General features: G+C 44.5%; 2 protein-coding genes across 5 annotated transcripts in view; both read right to left on the bottom strand.

Moving 5' to 3' along the window:
• LOC140995935 (dynamin-1-like) overlaps window positions 1–7,518 on the bottom strand; it is a 27,349-nt gene extending 19,831 nt beyond the window's left edge. For all 3 annotated transcript variants that reach the window (XM_073466105.1, XM_073466107.1, XM_073466106.1), the window contains exons 1-4: window positions 7,358–7,518; window positions 3,123–3,196; window positions 2,868–3,017; window positions 2,431–2,634 (exon numbers count right to left, since the gene is read on the bottom strand). In XM_073466105.1, coding sequence (XP_073322206.1) covers window positions 2,431–2,634; window positions 2,868–3,017; window positions 3,123–3,196; window positions 7,358–7,518 — 589 coding nt within the window. The remainder of the gene's footprint in view (window positions 1–2,430; window positions 2,635–2,867; window positions 3,018–3,122; window positions 3,197–7,357) is intronic.
• A 1,076-nt stretch (window positions 7,519–8,594) lies between these two features.
• Window positions 8,595–14,868, bottom strand: LOC140995936 (FHF complex subunit HOOK-interacting protein 2B-like). 2 transcript variants are annotated; one of them, XM_073466108.1, is made up of 10 exons: window positions 14,379–14,868; window positions 14,121–14,200; window positions 13,828–13,984; window positions 13,215–13,375; window positions 12,940–13,077; window positions 11,832–11,922; window positions 11,438–11,596; window positions 11,183–11,323; window positions 10,876–10,976; window positions 8,595–10,551 (listed from the first exon to the last, which is right to left on the bottom strand). In XM_073466108.1, the coding sequence occupies exons 1-10, from the start codon at window positions 14,571–14,573 to the stop codon at window positions 10,449–10,451; spliced, it is 1,326 nt and encodes a 441-aa protein (XP_073322209.1). In that variant the 5' UTR covers window positions 14,574–14,868; the 3' UTR covers window positions 8,595–10,448. The 2 variants fall into 2 exon arrangements, with proteins under 2 accessions (XP_073322209.1, XP_073322210.1); XM_073466109.1 differs by having other exon boundaries at window positions 14,121–14,197.
• Window positions 14,869–15,000: the final 132 nt, after the last annotated feature.

Below are 15,000 nucleotides of genomic sequence, written 5' to 3'. Positions count from 1 at the left end.
TTTGAGTCTCTGTAGTTGTTTTGAGTCTCTGTAGTTGTTTTGAGTCTCTGTAGTTTTTTGAGTCTCTGTATTTGTTTTGAGTCTCTCTGTAGTTGTTTTGAGTCCCAGTAGTTGTTTTGAGTCTCTGTATTTGTTTTGAGTCTCTGTGTAGTTGTTTTGAGTCTCTGTAGTTGTTTTGAGTCTCTGTAGTTGTTTTGAGTCTCTGTAGTTTTTTGAGGCTCTGTAGTTGTTTTGAGTATCTGTGGTTGTTTTGAGTCTGTCTGTAGTTGTTTTGAGTCTCTCTGTAGTTGTTTTGAGTCTCTGTAGTTGTTTTGAGTCTCTCTGTAGTTGTTTTGAGTATCTGTAGTTGTTTTGAGTATCTGTAGTTGTTTTGAGTCTCTGTAGTTGTTTTGAGTATCTGTAGTTGTTTTGAGTCTGTCTGTAGTTGTTTTGAGTCTCTGTAGTTGTTTTGAGTCTCTCTGTAGTTGTTTTGAGTCTCTGTATTTGTTTTGAGGCTCTCTGTAGTTGTTTTGAGTCTCTCTGTATTTGTTTTGAGGCTCTGTAGTTGTTTTGAGTATCTGTAGTTGTTTCGAGTCTCTGTAGTTGTTTTGAGTCTCTGTGTAGTTGTTTTGAGTCTCTCTGTAGTTGTTTCAAGTCTCTGTGTAGTTGTTTTGAGTCTCTGTAGTTGTTTTGAGTCTCTGTAGTTGTTTTGAATCTCTGTGGTTGTTTTGAGTCTGTCTGTATTTGTTTTGAGTCTCTCTGTAGTTGTTGTGAGTCATTCTGTAGTTGTTTTGAGTCTCTGTAGTTGTTTTGAGTCTCTCTATAGTTGTTTTGAGTTTCTATGTAGTTGTTTTGAGTCCCAGTAGTTGTTTTGAGTCTCTCTGTAGTTGTTTTGAGTCTCTCTGTAGTTGTTTTGAGTCTCTGTAGTTGTTTTGAATCTCTGTGGTTGTTTTGAGTCCGTCTGTATTTGTTTTGAGTCTCTCTGTAGTTGTTGTGAGTCTCTCTGTAGTTGTTTTGAGTCTCTGTAGTTGTTTTGAGTCTCTCTATAGTTGTTTTGAGTCTCTGTAGTTGTTTTGAGTCTCTGTGTAGTTGTTTTGAGTCTCTGTGTAGTTGTTTTGAGTCTCTCTGTAGTTGTTTTGAGTCTCTCTGTAGTTGTTTTGAGTCTCTGTAGTTGTTTTGAGTCTCTCTGTAGTTGTTTTGAGTCTCTGTAGTTGTTTTGAGTCTCTCTGTAGTTGTTTTGAGTCTCTGTAGTTGTTTTGAATCTCTGTGGTTGTTTTGAGTCTGTCTGTATTTGTTTTGAGTCTCTCTGTAGTGGATGTGAGTCTCTCTGTAGTTGTTTTGAGTCTCTGTAGTTGTTTTGAGTCTCTCTATAGTTGTTTTGAGTCTCTATGTAGTTGTTTTGAGTCTCTCTATAGTTGTTTTGAGTCTCTATGTAGTTGTTTTGAGTCCCAGTAGTTGTTTTGAGTCTCTGTATTTGTTTTGAGTCTCTCTGTAGTTGTTTTGAGTCTCTGTATTTGTTTTGAGTCTCTCTGTAGTTGTTTTGAGTCTCTCTGTAGTTGTTTTGAGTCTCTGTAGTTGTTTTGAGTCTCTGTGTAGTTGTTTTGAGTCTCTCTGTACTTGTTTTGAGTCTCTCTGTACTTGTTTTGAGTCTCTGTATTTGTTTTGAGTCTGTCTGTAGTTGTTTTGAGTCTCTCTGTACTTGTTTTGAGTCTCTCTGTAGTTGTTTTGAGTCTGTCTGTAGTTGTTTTGAGTCTCTGTATTTGTTTTGAGTCTATCTGTAGTTGTTTTGAGTCTCTCTGTAGTTGTTTTGAGTCTCTGTATTTGTTTTGAGTCTCTCTGTAGTTGTTTTGAGTCTCTCTGTAGTTGTTTTGAGTCTCTGTATTTGTTTTGAGTCTCTCTGTAGTTGTTTTGAGTCTCTCTGTAGTTGTTTTGAGTCTCTGTAGTTGTTTTGAGTCTCTCTGTACTTGTTTTGAGTCTCTGTATTTGTTTTGAGTCTGTCTGTAGTTGTTTTGAGTCTCTCTGTACTTGTTTTGAGTCTCTCTGTAGTTGTTTTGAGTCTGTCTGTAGTTGTTTTGAGTCTCTGTATTTGTTTTGAGTCTATCTGTAGTTGTTTTGAGTCTCTGTAGTTGTTTTGAGTCTCTGTATTTGTTTTGAGTCTCTCTGTAGTTGTTTTGAGTCTCTCTGTAGTTGTTTTGAGTCTCTGTGTAGTTGTTTTGAGTCTCTGTATTTGTTTTGAGTCTATCTGTAGTTGTTTTGAGTCTCTCTGTAGTTGTTTTGAGTCTCTCTGTAGTTGTTTTGAGTCTGTCTGTAATTGTTTAAAGTCTCTCTGTAGTCATGTTGTGTCTCCTTGGTCCCCTGGTCTGTGCCTGGCGCTCAGTAGTTGATCCAGGTCTACAGGTATAACATGTAGGAGTTGTAGAGGGCGCAGGTGAAGGTGTCGAGAACACCGACCTTGCGGGTCGACCTCCTTGGCGATCTTCAGAGCATCAGAGTTGGCAAGGTCAGAGTTGGCGGGGGAAACAGCCAATAGGAGGCAGTTGTCCTTGGTGACGAACTGCATGAGCATTTCTTTGATCTGGTGCTCGATGTCGGCCGGCTGGTCGCCCACTGGGACCTTCGTCATCCCGGGAAGATCCACCAGAGTCAGGTTCAACACTGATGACACAAAGAGTGAAGAACAGATTGAACTTGTCTGTCTTCACAGACAGACGAGCTGACTGAGGAGAGAAGACACGAGCACAGAGTCCATCAACCCTGAAAACAGAACATCCACAGAGGAACAGATTGATCAATATCAACAGATCAATAATGGTCGAATTGATTAAAATCACCTGTGTGTGTGTGTGTGTGTGTGTGTGTGTGTGTGTGTGTGTGTGTGTGTGTGTTACCGTTGGGTGAGTACACTCTCAGGTTGATGGGGACCGGACTGATCCCTTTGTTCTGTCCGGTGATTCGATCAGTTTCAGCTTCGATCTCCTGACGGATTTCATCAAAGTCTGTGAACTTCTTCCCTTTACAGTGCAGGAACTCCCCATGCTCTGATCAATAATCAATAATCAATAATCAGTTATACAATCTGACCAATATCCAGTCACATGACCACAGTGTTACACCTGTATACAGTGTGGGTTGTTGAGTCGCACCTGTTGGACAGTTGATGAGCTGGAGCACCAGGGGGCGACGAGTGACGATACCTGAACCACGAGGGAGGAAGTCTCTGAGAGGAGGAAGAGGAAGAGGAGGAGAAGGAAGGAGGAGGAGGAGGAGGAGGAGGAGGAGGAGGAGGAGGAGGAGGAAGAGGAAGAGGAAGAGGAAGAGGAAGAGGAGGAGGAGGCGGAAGAGGATCATTAGTATGATTGTAGTCATCCTACATGAGTTAAGAATCATTAAGAAGTGTGTTGGTGCAGTTTCTATGTTGTTGATTGGTCAGATGTTGATGACGTCAGGAACAGCTGTTCTCTGTGCACAGAGAGCTGTTAGCTCTGAACCAGTGAATGATGTCATCAACATGGCCGCCTCAACGTGCTGCCGCAGGTTGTTTGCTTGTAAACTTCTTCTTCTGTGGTGTCTGGACTGATGACATCACAGGGAATATTTCTCTGAGACGTTCACTGAGCGACACACAAGTACAGGACTACAGTGACCTGTACTCAGTTACAGGACTACAGTGACCTGTACTCAGTTACAGGACTACAGTGACCTGTACTCAGTTACAGGACTACAGTGACCTGTACTCAGTTACAGGACTACAGTAACACTGAGTCCACCCCCACGACATTTTTATCTATAAATAAATAAATAAAATATTTAAAACAACTTGTTTCATCTTTTATTTTCATTTTATTGTTTTTAATATTTTCTTCTGACTGTTTATTGTTGAGAACACAGATTAATTTAACTATTAGAACAGTTTAAAGTGACAGCAGGTCTGTAGATCTGCATCAAACTCATGTCTCTGTAATAGATTACATGGCGTTACATTACTCTGTAATAGATTACATGGCGTTACATTCTACATACAGCCTGAGCTGACTGATGTGAATCCTTCAGTGACTGCAGCTCGAGTAGAAACATCGTCACGACATCCTCAGAGAGAGAGAGAGAGTGTGTGTGTGTGTGTGTGTGTGTGTGTGTGTGTGTGTGTGTGTGCTGACTGCAGGCGACTCAGACACTGCAGCTCTCCACCTACACACACACACACACACACACACATCACGCTGGTATTGTCATGCAATTCTGCTTCAACATCTGAGTCATGTGACCGGCAGCGACCAATGAGAGAGCGAGAGAGCCTCCTCATCCTCGGGGTGAGGAAGATGATAAGAAATATTCAGCCAATCAGCTTCCAGTAGGAATCAAACTACAGACCTCACAGACTCCTCTGAATAATAACAGTGTACATATGTGTGACATCACGGATCAGCTGACTGTTAGCACACAGTGTCTCTATGAATCAAACTGATGTTTTGTTGACTGGTGTGGAAAATTACTTTAAAAATGTGAATCTTGTCTCGTTGTTTACGTTCAATAACTTAGATTTTTAACATTTATTTGCTCAGATTGAAACACGCAGTCGAGCTTGTGCTCGCTAACACTGTTAGCTCAGCAGAACTACCTGATGCTAACACTGTTAGCTCAGCAGCTCCAGTGAAGACTTCATGTTAATGAAGGTTAAATCTGGTCTCAGATCAGGTTGATCTCTGTGATCACAGCAGACGAGCTGCATGGAGACATCTGATGTTTAAATCATCTGCAGCTGCTTCAGCTGTTCAGCAGAACGCTGCAACTCTGTTTTACTGTGAAGCTCCAGAAATGTTCTGTGGACTACGAGACTTCACCTGACTTTATATCATCAGGAGGAGATGATGGCTGAGCCTGACTTTATATCATCAGGAGGAGATGATGGCTGAGCCTGACTTTATATCATCAGGAGGAGATGATGGCTGAGCCTGACTTTATATCATCAGGAGGAGATGATGACTGAGCCTGACTTTATATCATCAGGAGGAGATGATGACTGAGCCTGACTTTATATCATCAGGAGGAGATGATGGCTGAGCCTGACTTTATATCATCAGGAGGAGATGATGACTGAGCCTGACTTTATATCATCAGGAGGAGATGATGACTGAGCCTGACTTTATATCATCAGGAGGAGATGATGACTGAGCCTGACTTTATATCATCAGGAGATGATGGCTGAGCCTGACTTTATATCATCAGGAAGAGAAGTTTGGTGGTCGGACAAATAAAACAGAATATGACCGCAGAGTGACGGCGGAGGTTATTGATTAGTTATTGACAGAGGTTATTGATTAGTGTGATCAGAGCGTTACGTTGCACAGTAAACCTGACGGAGGTCATGAACCTGAACAACATGTTGGAGACAGCGAGTCAAGAAGTTTCTATCAAACTGCTCCTGACTCGTCTGCGATGACCCGTTTGTTGGATCTGAAAGGACTTCAGGTCGACTTTACTTCACAGTGGAACATGAAGATCTACTGGTCCGACTGGGAACACTGGTTCACGTCAGACCTTCAGGACAGGAAGTGTTCTGTCTCATGATGCGTCTGACTGGACCAACATGATGTGAGGTGTTCCTCAGGGCTCAGCCCTCTTTTGTTGAACATGTCTCCGTCAGGATTTACTGTCTGTCTCTGTGAAGGAATGAAACGACCACGACTGACTGTTTTTATCAACATGCAGCTCAAACTGAGACGTCGTCTCAAAGAGTCAGAGATCCTCTGGACGCTGGAGAGCGTCAGCAGCAATCAGAGGGTTCATGTCCACACACAGAAAGTGATCTGTGCTGTCACATCACTGTGAAGGTCTCAGGTCTCTGCTAGAGAACCTGAACACATCACAACAGCTCTGCGGTGTGTTCACTGACCTTCAGAGAGTCAGACAACAGAGTTTAAAGAGCTGCTGATGTCTATACATAAATAATGAATAATAATAAAAGAATAAATGCTGTCTGTCACCAGTGCAGGCAGAAGACTGTCCATCAAGTCCGGTTCTGTTCGCTCATGTTGGGCTCATGAGATGTTGTCTCTCTTGGTCTTGAGATGACTTCTGCTGTTAGTTGGTGCTTTACAAACCAAAACTGCCTGATTGATATAAATAGTCGTGTTTTTAACTTTGAGCGAACTTCTGAAATGTCACAAAAAAGAAAAAAGAAGAAAATATAAATTTGGCTCGTTTCCATCAGCTGGTTTGGATCAAATGAACAAAACAGACGAAGCGACACAAAGAGGAGTGTCGTCAGAAGAAGCTGCTGCAGCTCAGTTATGCACCAGAGAAGAAGAAGTTAACCAGCTGTTTGCCAACTGACAGAAAATGTCACAGAAGAAGAAACTAAACACAGACTCATCTGCTCACTGGTCCGTCTTTACAGGCCACTTCAGTTACACACTGTTCTGACTCTGACTTTACAACTCGTACATCGATCAGTTTATAGAAAACCTGGATAGTAATTGTGCAGTAAGACGCTCAGTGGTGGAGACGTTTCAGTCATGTGACCGTGATGTCGTCTGTTTGTAGCCTATTAGCTTGTTACTGCTACACATTTAATTTACACTTCAAACATCAGAGTGGAGTTCATCTGTGGAGATTATCTGGATGAACAGAACCTGGACGGATCAGAACCTTCAGATTATTTTCTGTAATAATCCAGAATCCAGTTCAATAATCCCACAGAGGAACCAGAGCGATGCTGACTGCAGTTAGCTGCAGACACACATCCTGCTGCTGTCCGTTTGTGGTCGTCATGTGTGAAAATAAGTTACAACCTCTGAAGTGTTTCAGTTCTTATAGTCGAGCTCAGCTGGACCCAGTTTGTGTTGTCTGACCCAGAACACACTGAGAGTCCATTTGTTTCTTTAAGTCTACTTTCTCCATCATTACCTTTTATAATTAGCCTATTATTATGATTATTATGATTATTATTATGATTATTATGATTATTATTATGATTATTATTATGATTATTATGATTATCATCATTATGATTATTTTACCCTGTTTCATCACCTGTTTACCATGTGACCCCTGTGAACCTCCTCCTCCTTTATCAAAGGTAATGATTCATTCATATTAAAGCAGCTGTTCTCTGATGTCAAAGAGAAATAAAAACCTTTATTAAATCTGATCAATAATCAGTCAGTCATGATCAATAATCTGTTTCCTGTCATTAAATCACATCATGTTTCTGCAGCAGCTCGTTTTCATTCAGCGGGTCGGCCGGCCTGCAGCAGCCGGGCGGCTTCCTCTGACAGCGGCCACGAGTCAGGGCCCGGCCCGGCCCGGCCCGGAGACACACACACACACACACACACACACACACACACACACACACACACACACACACACAGGTACTTACCGGCCCACGAAGTTCTCCAGCACCGAGCTCTTCCCGGCGCTCTGCCCGCCCACCACCGCGATCTGCGGCAGGTCGAGGCTGGAGTTCTGCCCGATGGAGCCGAACGCGTCCTGCAGCTTGTTGACCAGCGGGATCAGCTCCTCCATCCCCCGGTTCCCCATGACGGCGAGACGGCGGAGCGACAGACAGGCGGAGGAACCGAGAGGGACGACAGACAGGCGGAGGAACCGAGAGGGAGGACAGACAGGCGGAGGAACCGAGAGGGAGGACGACAGACAGGCGGAGGAACCGAGAGGGAGGACAGACAGGCGGAGGAGCTGGAGGATGCTGATGGAGCTCAGGCAGACAGACAGGCAGCAGTGAGACCTGCACGGTGCAGCAGCGGAGTGTCGCGCCGTCCTCCTGTCTCACGTCATCACGCTCCGATCGATCAGCTGATGAATCCGATCAGATGATCGATAATCAGTCAGATATTAAAATGATGATGATGATGATGATGGTCCTCCTGCTGTGACCTTCAGCTCCGCTCTCCTCCTCCTCCGCTGCAGGGAGGGACCAGCACACACACACACACACACACACACACACACACACACACACACACACACACACACACACACACACACACACACACATCCGGTACGGACCTTCGTAATAAAAGCCTCAGACTGCTTCAACATGTCGAAATGAAATCTGACTGAACAAATCAATAATCTTTAATCGTGTCTGAACGGAGTTTAACGTGTTGATCTGACGCAACAAAAACATTTAATGAGGTCAGAAGATCAATAAACATGTTTCGTATTGATCACTGATCAGCTGTAATATCTCTGAATATATTAATATTTATAATCCAGATCGTCACTGACGTCACGATAAACTCACGTGTTTGTGTGTAAACATGCTCACCTGTCGCTTCACCTGACAACACAACGAATGAAATGAAAATATGAAAATGATTAACATATTAATCATCGGATGGTATTGATTGATTATTAGATACGGATCATTTGTTTAATCGACGGTCTTCATCAGATTAGTTCTTCTTCTGGGGTATCTGAAGTAAAGTCACGCTGCGACTGACAAAGTCATCTGACACCTTATTCTGATAGGAAGAGGACTGACTTCCGGTGTGCTGGTGATCACCTGCAGCGGTTTGACACGTGAGCAGAGAGATGATGCGGAGCTGCAGTTCATCATGAGACCAGCAGGGGGCGCGTCACAGCAGACACAGCGCTGATGATCAATGCATCATTTATTGATCGGTCACACACTCCTGATCTTTGCTGATCTTTTTTTTTTCCAAACAGAAATAAAAATGACACAACACTCATCAGCTCGTCACCATGGCAACAAACAGCTGCGTTTACATTCAAACAAACTTCAAAATAAAACTGAAGTAATCAAATAAAAAATACAAAATTCATGCTGAGTTGGCACATTTCATAAAATCAACATTAAACAAATATTATTATTATTATATTATTATTTATTCCTGTTGTTTGTTTCAAACTCTCAGAGCTTTATTCAAAATCAAATTCAGGTTTTTTTGTTTTTTTTCACTTTCAAACTTTGACCTCTGTTATAAACTTTATATAAAATACTTTTCATTAATCTGTCTTCTCCATCGAATCCATTATAGTAGAGTCAGACTCTAGGATATATTCTAATGTCAGTGAAACACGTGAACGTTGTCATATCGCTAAGGCCGACCTGGCCCATATGTTCTGGTCCTGGCCCATATGTTCTGGTCCTGGCCCATATGTTCTGGTCCTGTAATAAACTGTATCATTTTTGGACTACGATATTTCAAACTTTATCTGAAGCTTTTAGCAGAGATATCCAACCCAGTGCTGAAATGGCTGTATCTGGAGTCCCAGGGAGGGTATATCAATGGCAAATAAAATTAAAAATGTGCTCTCCTGGCCCGGAGAAGAATCCTGTTGGAGTGGAAATCAGCACATCCACCCAAAGCTTCCTCCTGGATGAAAGACTTGATTCTATTCCTTAAAGCTAGAAAAGATAAAATATTGCATTAGAGGGTCGACCCAAAAATTCCACGATACATGGGCCCCTCTACCATCTGATTTTGAGAAACTTGAAGTCCTCCCACAGAACTGAAAAGTAAGCAGGAATAAATCCTGTTGTGCTTGCACCTCCCTGGAGACTCAGGGACCTCAGAAAGCCTGTGTGGTGATAATCACAGAGGCAAAGAGCCAACTGTGTTCTGAATATCCACTTTTCCTCTTATTATTATTTTAACCTTGTATATCCTCATGATTGTAACCTTTTCAGTGTAACATTCGAGGTGTGCTTTTCGAGTCTATTCTCATTAATTAATTAATTAATTAATTAATTAATTAATTTTTTAATTATTATTTTTGCACGATGGGGATGGGTGGGGGGAAGAAAATAAGAAAAAAGAAAGAAAATAAGAAAAATGATGTATGTTGAATACCTGTGATCATTGTTCACTTTCTCAAATAAAAACATGTTAAAAAAAAATAAATCTGTCTTTGTTTGTCCTCATCAGCTGTGTGTGTGTGTGTGTGTGTGTGTGTGTGTGTGTGTGTGTGTGTGTGTGTGGGGGGGGGGGTCTGTTCATGACATCATCAGTGAGGTCACATCCATCTAAAAGTCTAAAGGCTGTCGAACCTGAATAAATTAAAATAAAGTCTAAAACTTCAATAAATAACTCAAACTGTTGTGAATGCAGGCTGTGACATCACTGTGACACCACAGGAGGACATGTTCCTGTCAGTGTGTCCTCAGCGTGGACATGTTCCTGTCAGTGTGTCCTCAGGGTGGACATGTACCTGTCAGAGTGTCCTCAGGGTGGACATGTTCCTGTCAGTGTGTCCTCAGGGTGGACATGTTCCTGTCAGTGTGTCCTCAGCGTGGACATGTTCCTGTCAGAGTGTCCTCAGGGTGGACATGTTCCTGTCAGTTCCTGTCAGTGTGTCCTCAGGGTGGACATGTTCCTGTCAGTGTGTCCTCAGGGTGGACATGTTCCTGTCAGTGTGTCCTCAGCGTGGACATGTTCCTGTCAGAGTGTCCTCAGGGTGGACCTGTCCCAGGTGGTCCAGGTGAGTCACTGCTGGTCCAGGGGCAGTTTGACGAAGGCGATGGCGGCGAGCTCCTTACAGAACTCCTCGAGGACGATGAGTCCTCTCAGCAGGGTCAGGTGCTCCAGTCTGAGGACACACAGGTGAACACAGGTGAACACATGAACTGACCACCTGTCTGCCTCCACCTGGTTGTTACATCATCGTGTGGTGATCAGGTGATCAGTAAACTTCCTGTTGGTTCCTGCAGCAGAGCCCGATCACACTCTCAGGTATGGAGACACCTGGCTGCAATGTGGGAGGGGCCAGCCTACCAGGTACTCATACACCTGCTGACTGTCTCAAACTCCAATGAGAAAGTGTTGCCATGGTGACGGGTCATGCTGTCGGTCAGGTTTGTTACGGACAGACAGACATGTAGACAGACAGACAGACAGACAGACAGGTAGTTACCCAGTGTTGTGTTCCAGTCCCAGCAGGTGTCTCCTGGCGTTCAACAGTCTGTCTGTCAGGTTTGAAACCTGCTGGATCCTCTGCACCAACTCCCCCATCAACTGAGAGACAGACAGGTAGAGGGACAGACAGGTAGAGAGACCGACAGGCAGAGAGACAGACAGGTAGAGAGACAGGTAAGAAAGACAGAATAATAAATGTAAGAGAAAAGACACAGACAGGCTGAGAAGGCACTGCTTTGACCTGCAGCAGTGAGACAGGTGTCTGTCTGTCTGTCTGTCTATCTGTGTGTGTGTGCCTGTCTTACCCTGACGAGGACAGAGAAGAGCGACCTGCAGCAGTGAGACAGGTGGATGTACGGGTTGAGCAGGTACTCGTGCAGCAGCGGGTGGTTGAAGGCCGACAGTCGGGACAGAACGGCCGTCAGCTGCAGGTTCAACTCGTACGGCTGAAAACACAGTGACATCATCAGGACAGTGACATCATCAGGGACAGCTGAGCACACCTGAGACAGGCGAGCCACAGGACAGGCAGGTGGCTGTGACATCACACAGGTGTGTACCTGCTCCAGGACCCGTCCCAGTCGGTCGAACAGAACTTTGAGGAGGTGACCTTCAAAGAACTCCTGCAGCTCACCTGAGGAGGAGGAGGAGGAGGAGGAGGGAGGAGGAAGAGTGAGCGGCCAATCCCAGGACAGAGAGAGAGACTGACACTCTGTCACCTGAGGAGCAGGAGAAGGAGGAGCAGAAGGAGGAGGAGGAGCAGGAGGAGGAGGAGGAGGAGGAGGAAGAATCAGTTACCTGTCCTTCACACATGAACATGACTTATTATAATGTTGAAATTGATCTTGGTTTGAGTTTGAGGACATGTTGTCATGGCAACATGTCCTCAAACTCAAACAACAAACACAAACTGTGTGTGTGTGTGTGTGTATATGTGTGTGTGTGTGTTCTGACCAGTGTGTGAGCGTCGTGCACGTATGACTCATATCCTCCCTCCTGCAGCAGCTGAGCTGATCGAACCTGAACAGGAACTAAACACAGGAAGCTACACACACACACACACACACACACACACACACACACACACACACACACACACACACACACACACACACACACAGGTAGTTTCCCAGTGTTGTAACTTGTGATTGGTTCCAGGCGGCAGCAGCAGGGGGCGCTGACAGTTTCCAGCCGCCGTCAAAGAAAATACAGGAAGTCACAGAAACATTTACATCCTGTTGGATCCACCTGTTGGATCCACCTGTAGGCTACCTGTAGTTTGCAGAACACGTTCGGAGAGCTGTGGCTGAAGAAACTGCGTACTGTCATTTATTAATCATACAATCCTTAAATGTAAGAAACTGAACTACTGAATTAACAGTCCAAACGTCCTCACAGCTGCATATACAGGCTGCACATGGGGAGGACGAGCAGCAAAGGTTTTATAATCTTTATTTATTGATGTATTTATATTTGTAATTATATACAGTATATATGTGGGAATATGTGTGTATCTGCCATTGTATTCTATCCTTTGTTCTTTGTGTCTGCCTTGTGAAGCACTGATTGCTCGTTTTGATACGTGTTATATAAATAACCTTTATTATTATTATTATTATATTATTATTATCAACCACACAAAATCTGTTTGTTAACAGATTAAACCTTCATTACACAGCATGAGCTTCATATAATCTAGCATTAATTATAACAATTACACAGAAAATTAGGATTTTCGACAAAACGTAGTGTTTGTGGTCCTAACTAAGAGCCAATCAGCTCTTTGATCAGGCGACAGCCAGGCGTTTCCCATCATGCCCTGCGGCGCCTGGCTCTTAAGACTGCGGCCGCCTTGATCTCGTGAGGTTATCGTTGCCGGCGCGTGCATGACGTCAGAGCAGGTCGGGATCAAGTCGGACACAAATCTAACCGGCATGCATTGTGCGGCGGTCGCCGGTGATCGACTCTGCGCAGGCCTGGCTCATCTCGAACGAGCCTTCTGACTTGGTGGGGGGAGGGGCTTGGTGATGTGGGAGGAGTCAAACAGGTGAGTGTGAGTTACCTGTTGATGACGTCAGCAGCTGATCCAGGTACAGAGGGAGGAGGAGGAGCAGAGGAAGAGGAGGAGAGAGGAGGAAGGAGCATCTCACTGTCTGACAACAAGCTGTCAGAGAAGAAGAACGGGTCCTCCTCCAGATCACTGCAACACACACACACACACACACACACACACACACACACACACACACACACACACACACACACACCAGTTTACTGTAGTGTCCTGAACAGTGATGTCACATCCTGTAGTGATGTCACGTAGCATGATGGACTCACTCGCTGTCCTCGTTGGTCTCCGTGTGTCTGTCTTCCTGTCCTGCAGCAGGTGGAGACAGATAACTACGACTCTGCAGGAAACTCAACACCAGGATGTCCAAAATGTCCCTGTGAGGCTTCTGTAGTAACTCGTCCACCAGAGACAGAGACACCATACTGATCTGAGGACAGACAGAGACATCAGACTGATCTGAGGACAGACAGAGACACTATACTGATCTGAGGACAGACAGAGACACTATACTGATCTGAGGACAGACAGAGACACCATACTGATCTGAGGACAGACAGAGACACTATACTGATCTGAGGACAGACAGAGACATCAGACTGATCTGAGGACAGACAGAGACACCATACTGATCTGAGGACAGACAGAGACACTATACTGATCTGAGGACAGACAGAGACACCATACTGATCTGAGGACAGACAGAGACACCATACTGATCTGAGGACAGACAGAGACACCAGACTGATCTGAGGACAGACAGAGACAGCAGCTGTATGCCGTCTTTAAACCAGGTGAAGCTGTTGACCTTCAGTTGGACGGACACACAGATGGTCACCTGCAGTGTTTGTGTCCCTGCAGGGCTCCTGTAGGTGGGCTCACCTGGTCAGAGATGTGGTCACAACGCTGCAGCAGCAGGTGAGTCAGTGGGTGTGTCTTCAGCAGGAAGCGAACCAGCTGATCCAGCAGGACGGACGACTGGACGAGTCTGACAGCAGCACAGAGGACAGAGGTGGACACCAGGACCACGTTTTCACACCTGAAGAACACAAACACACCTGGACGTCAGAGACAGCACCTGGATCCTGTCTCATATACTGATGAGGGGAAGAAGACAAAAAAGAAGACAAAGCAGAAGAAGAAGAAGAAGAAGAAGAAGAAGAAGAAGAACTCACGTGTGCTGCAGCTGAGGCTGAACAACATCCACCAACCACAGCTGATGAACACACTGAGCTAGCTTCACTGCTAACACCTGCTAACACACACACACACACACACACACACACACACACACACACACACACACACACACAGTCAGGTCAGAGAAAGCTGTTACTTTGAGTGAGTGTATGTGAGTGTGTGCGTGTGTGTGTGTGTATATGTGTGTGTGTGTGTGTGTGTGTGTGTGTGTGTGTGTGTGTGTGTGTGTGTACCTCAGGTGCTTCTCTCATAAGGTGATCCAGGAAGTCGAACCAGGAGAAGAAGTTGGTCATGTGATCAGCAGCAGCAGAGTCGGAGCTGCAGCGCGAGAACTGAGAGCTGCCACACATCAGGAGAAGACACCATTGATCACATGATCGACAGGCGAAGACACCATTGATCACATGATCGACAGGCGAAGACACCATTGATCACATGATCGACAGGAGAATAATCATCAATAATCAATTCAGTCAATGTCAAGCAAGTGAAAACACGTGAATCTGACTGATAATGAAAATGATCAATATTTGAAGCCTGAGTCGACTTTATTATCATTAACACAAAAACATCACAGACAGACAACACAACAGACTAACAGCAGACTAACAGCAGACTAACAGCAGACTAACAACAGACTAACAACAGACAACACAACAGACTAACAACAGACTAACAACAGACTAACAGCAGACTAACAACAGACTAACAACACAACAGACTAACAACAGACTAACAACAGACTAACAACAGACTAACAACAGACAACACAACAGACTAACAACAGACTAACAACAGACTAACAGCAGACTAACAACAGACTAACAACAGACTAACAACAGACTAACAACAGAC

Source organism: Pagrus major, chromosome 5, assembly GCF_040436345.1.
Source record: "Pagrus major chromosome 5, Pma_NU_1.0".
Lineage (NCBI taxonomy): Eukaryota > Metazoa > Chordata > Actinopteri > Spariformes > Sparidae > Pagrus > Pagrus major.
This window is presented reverse-complemented; position numbering and strand designations above follow the sequence as displayed.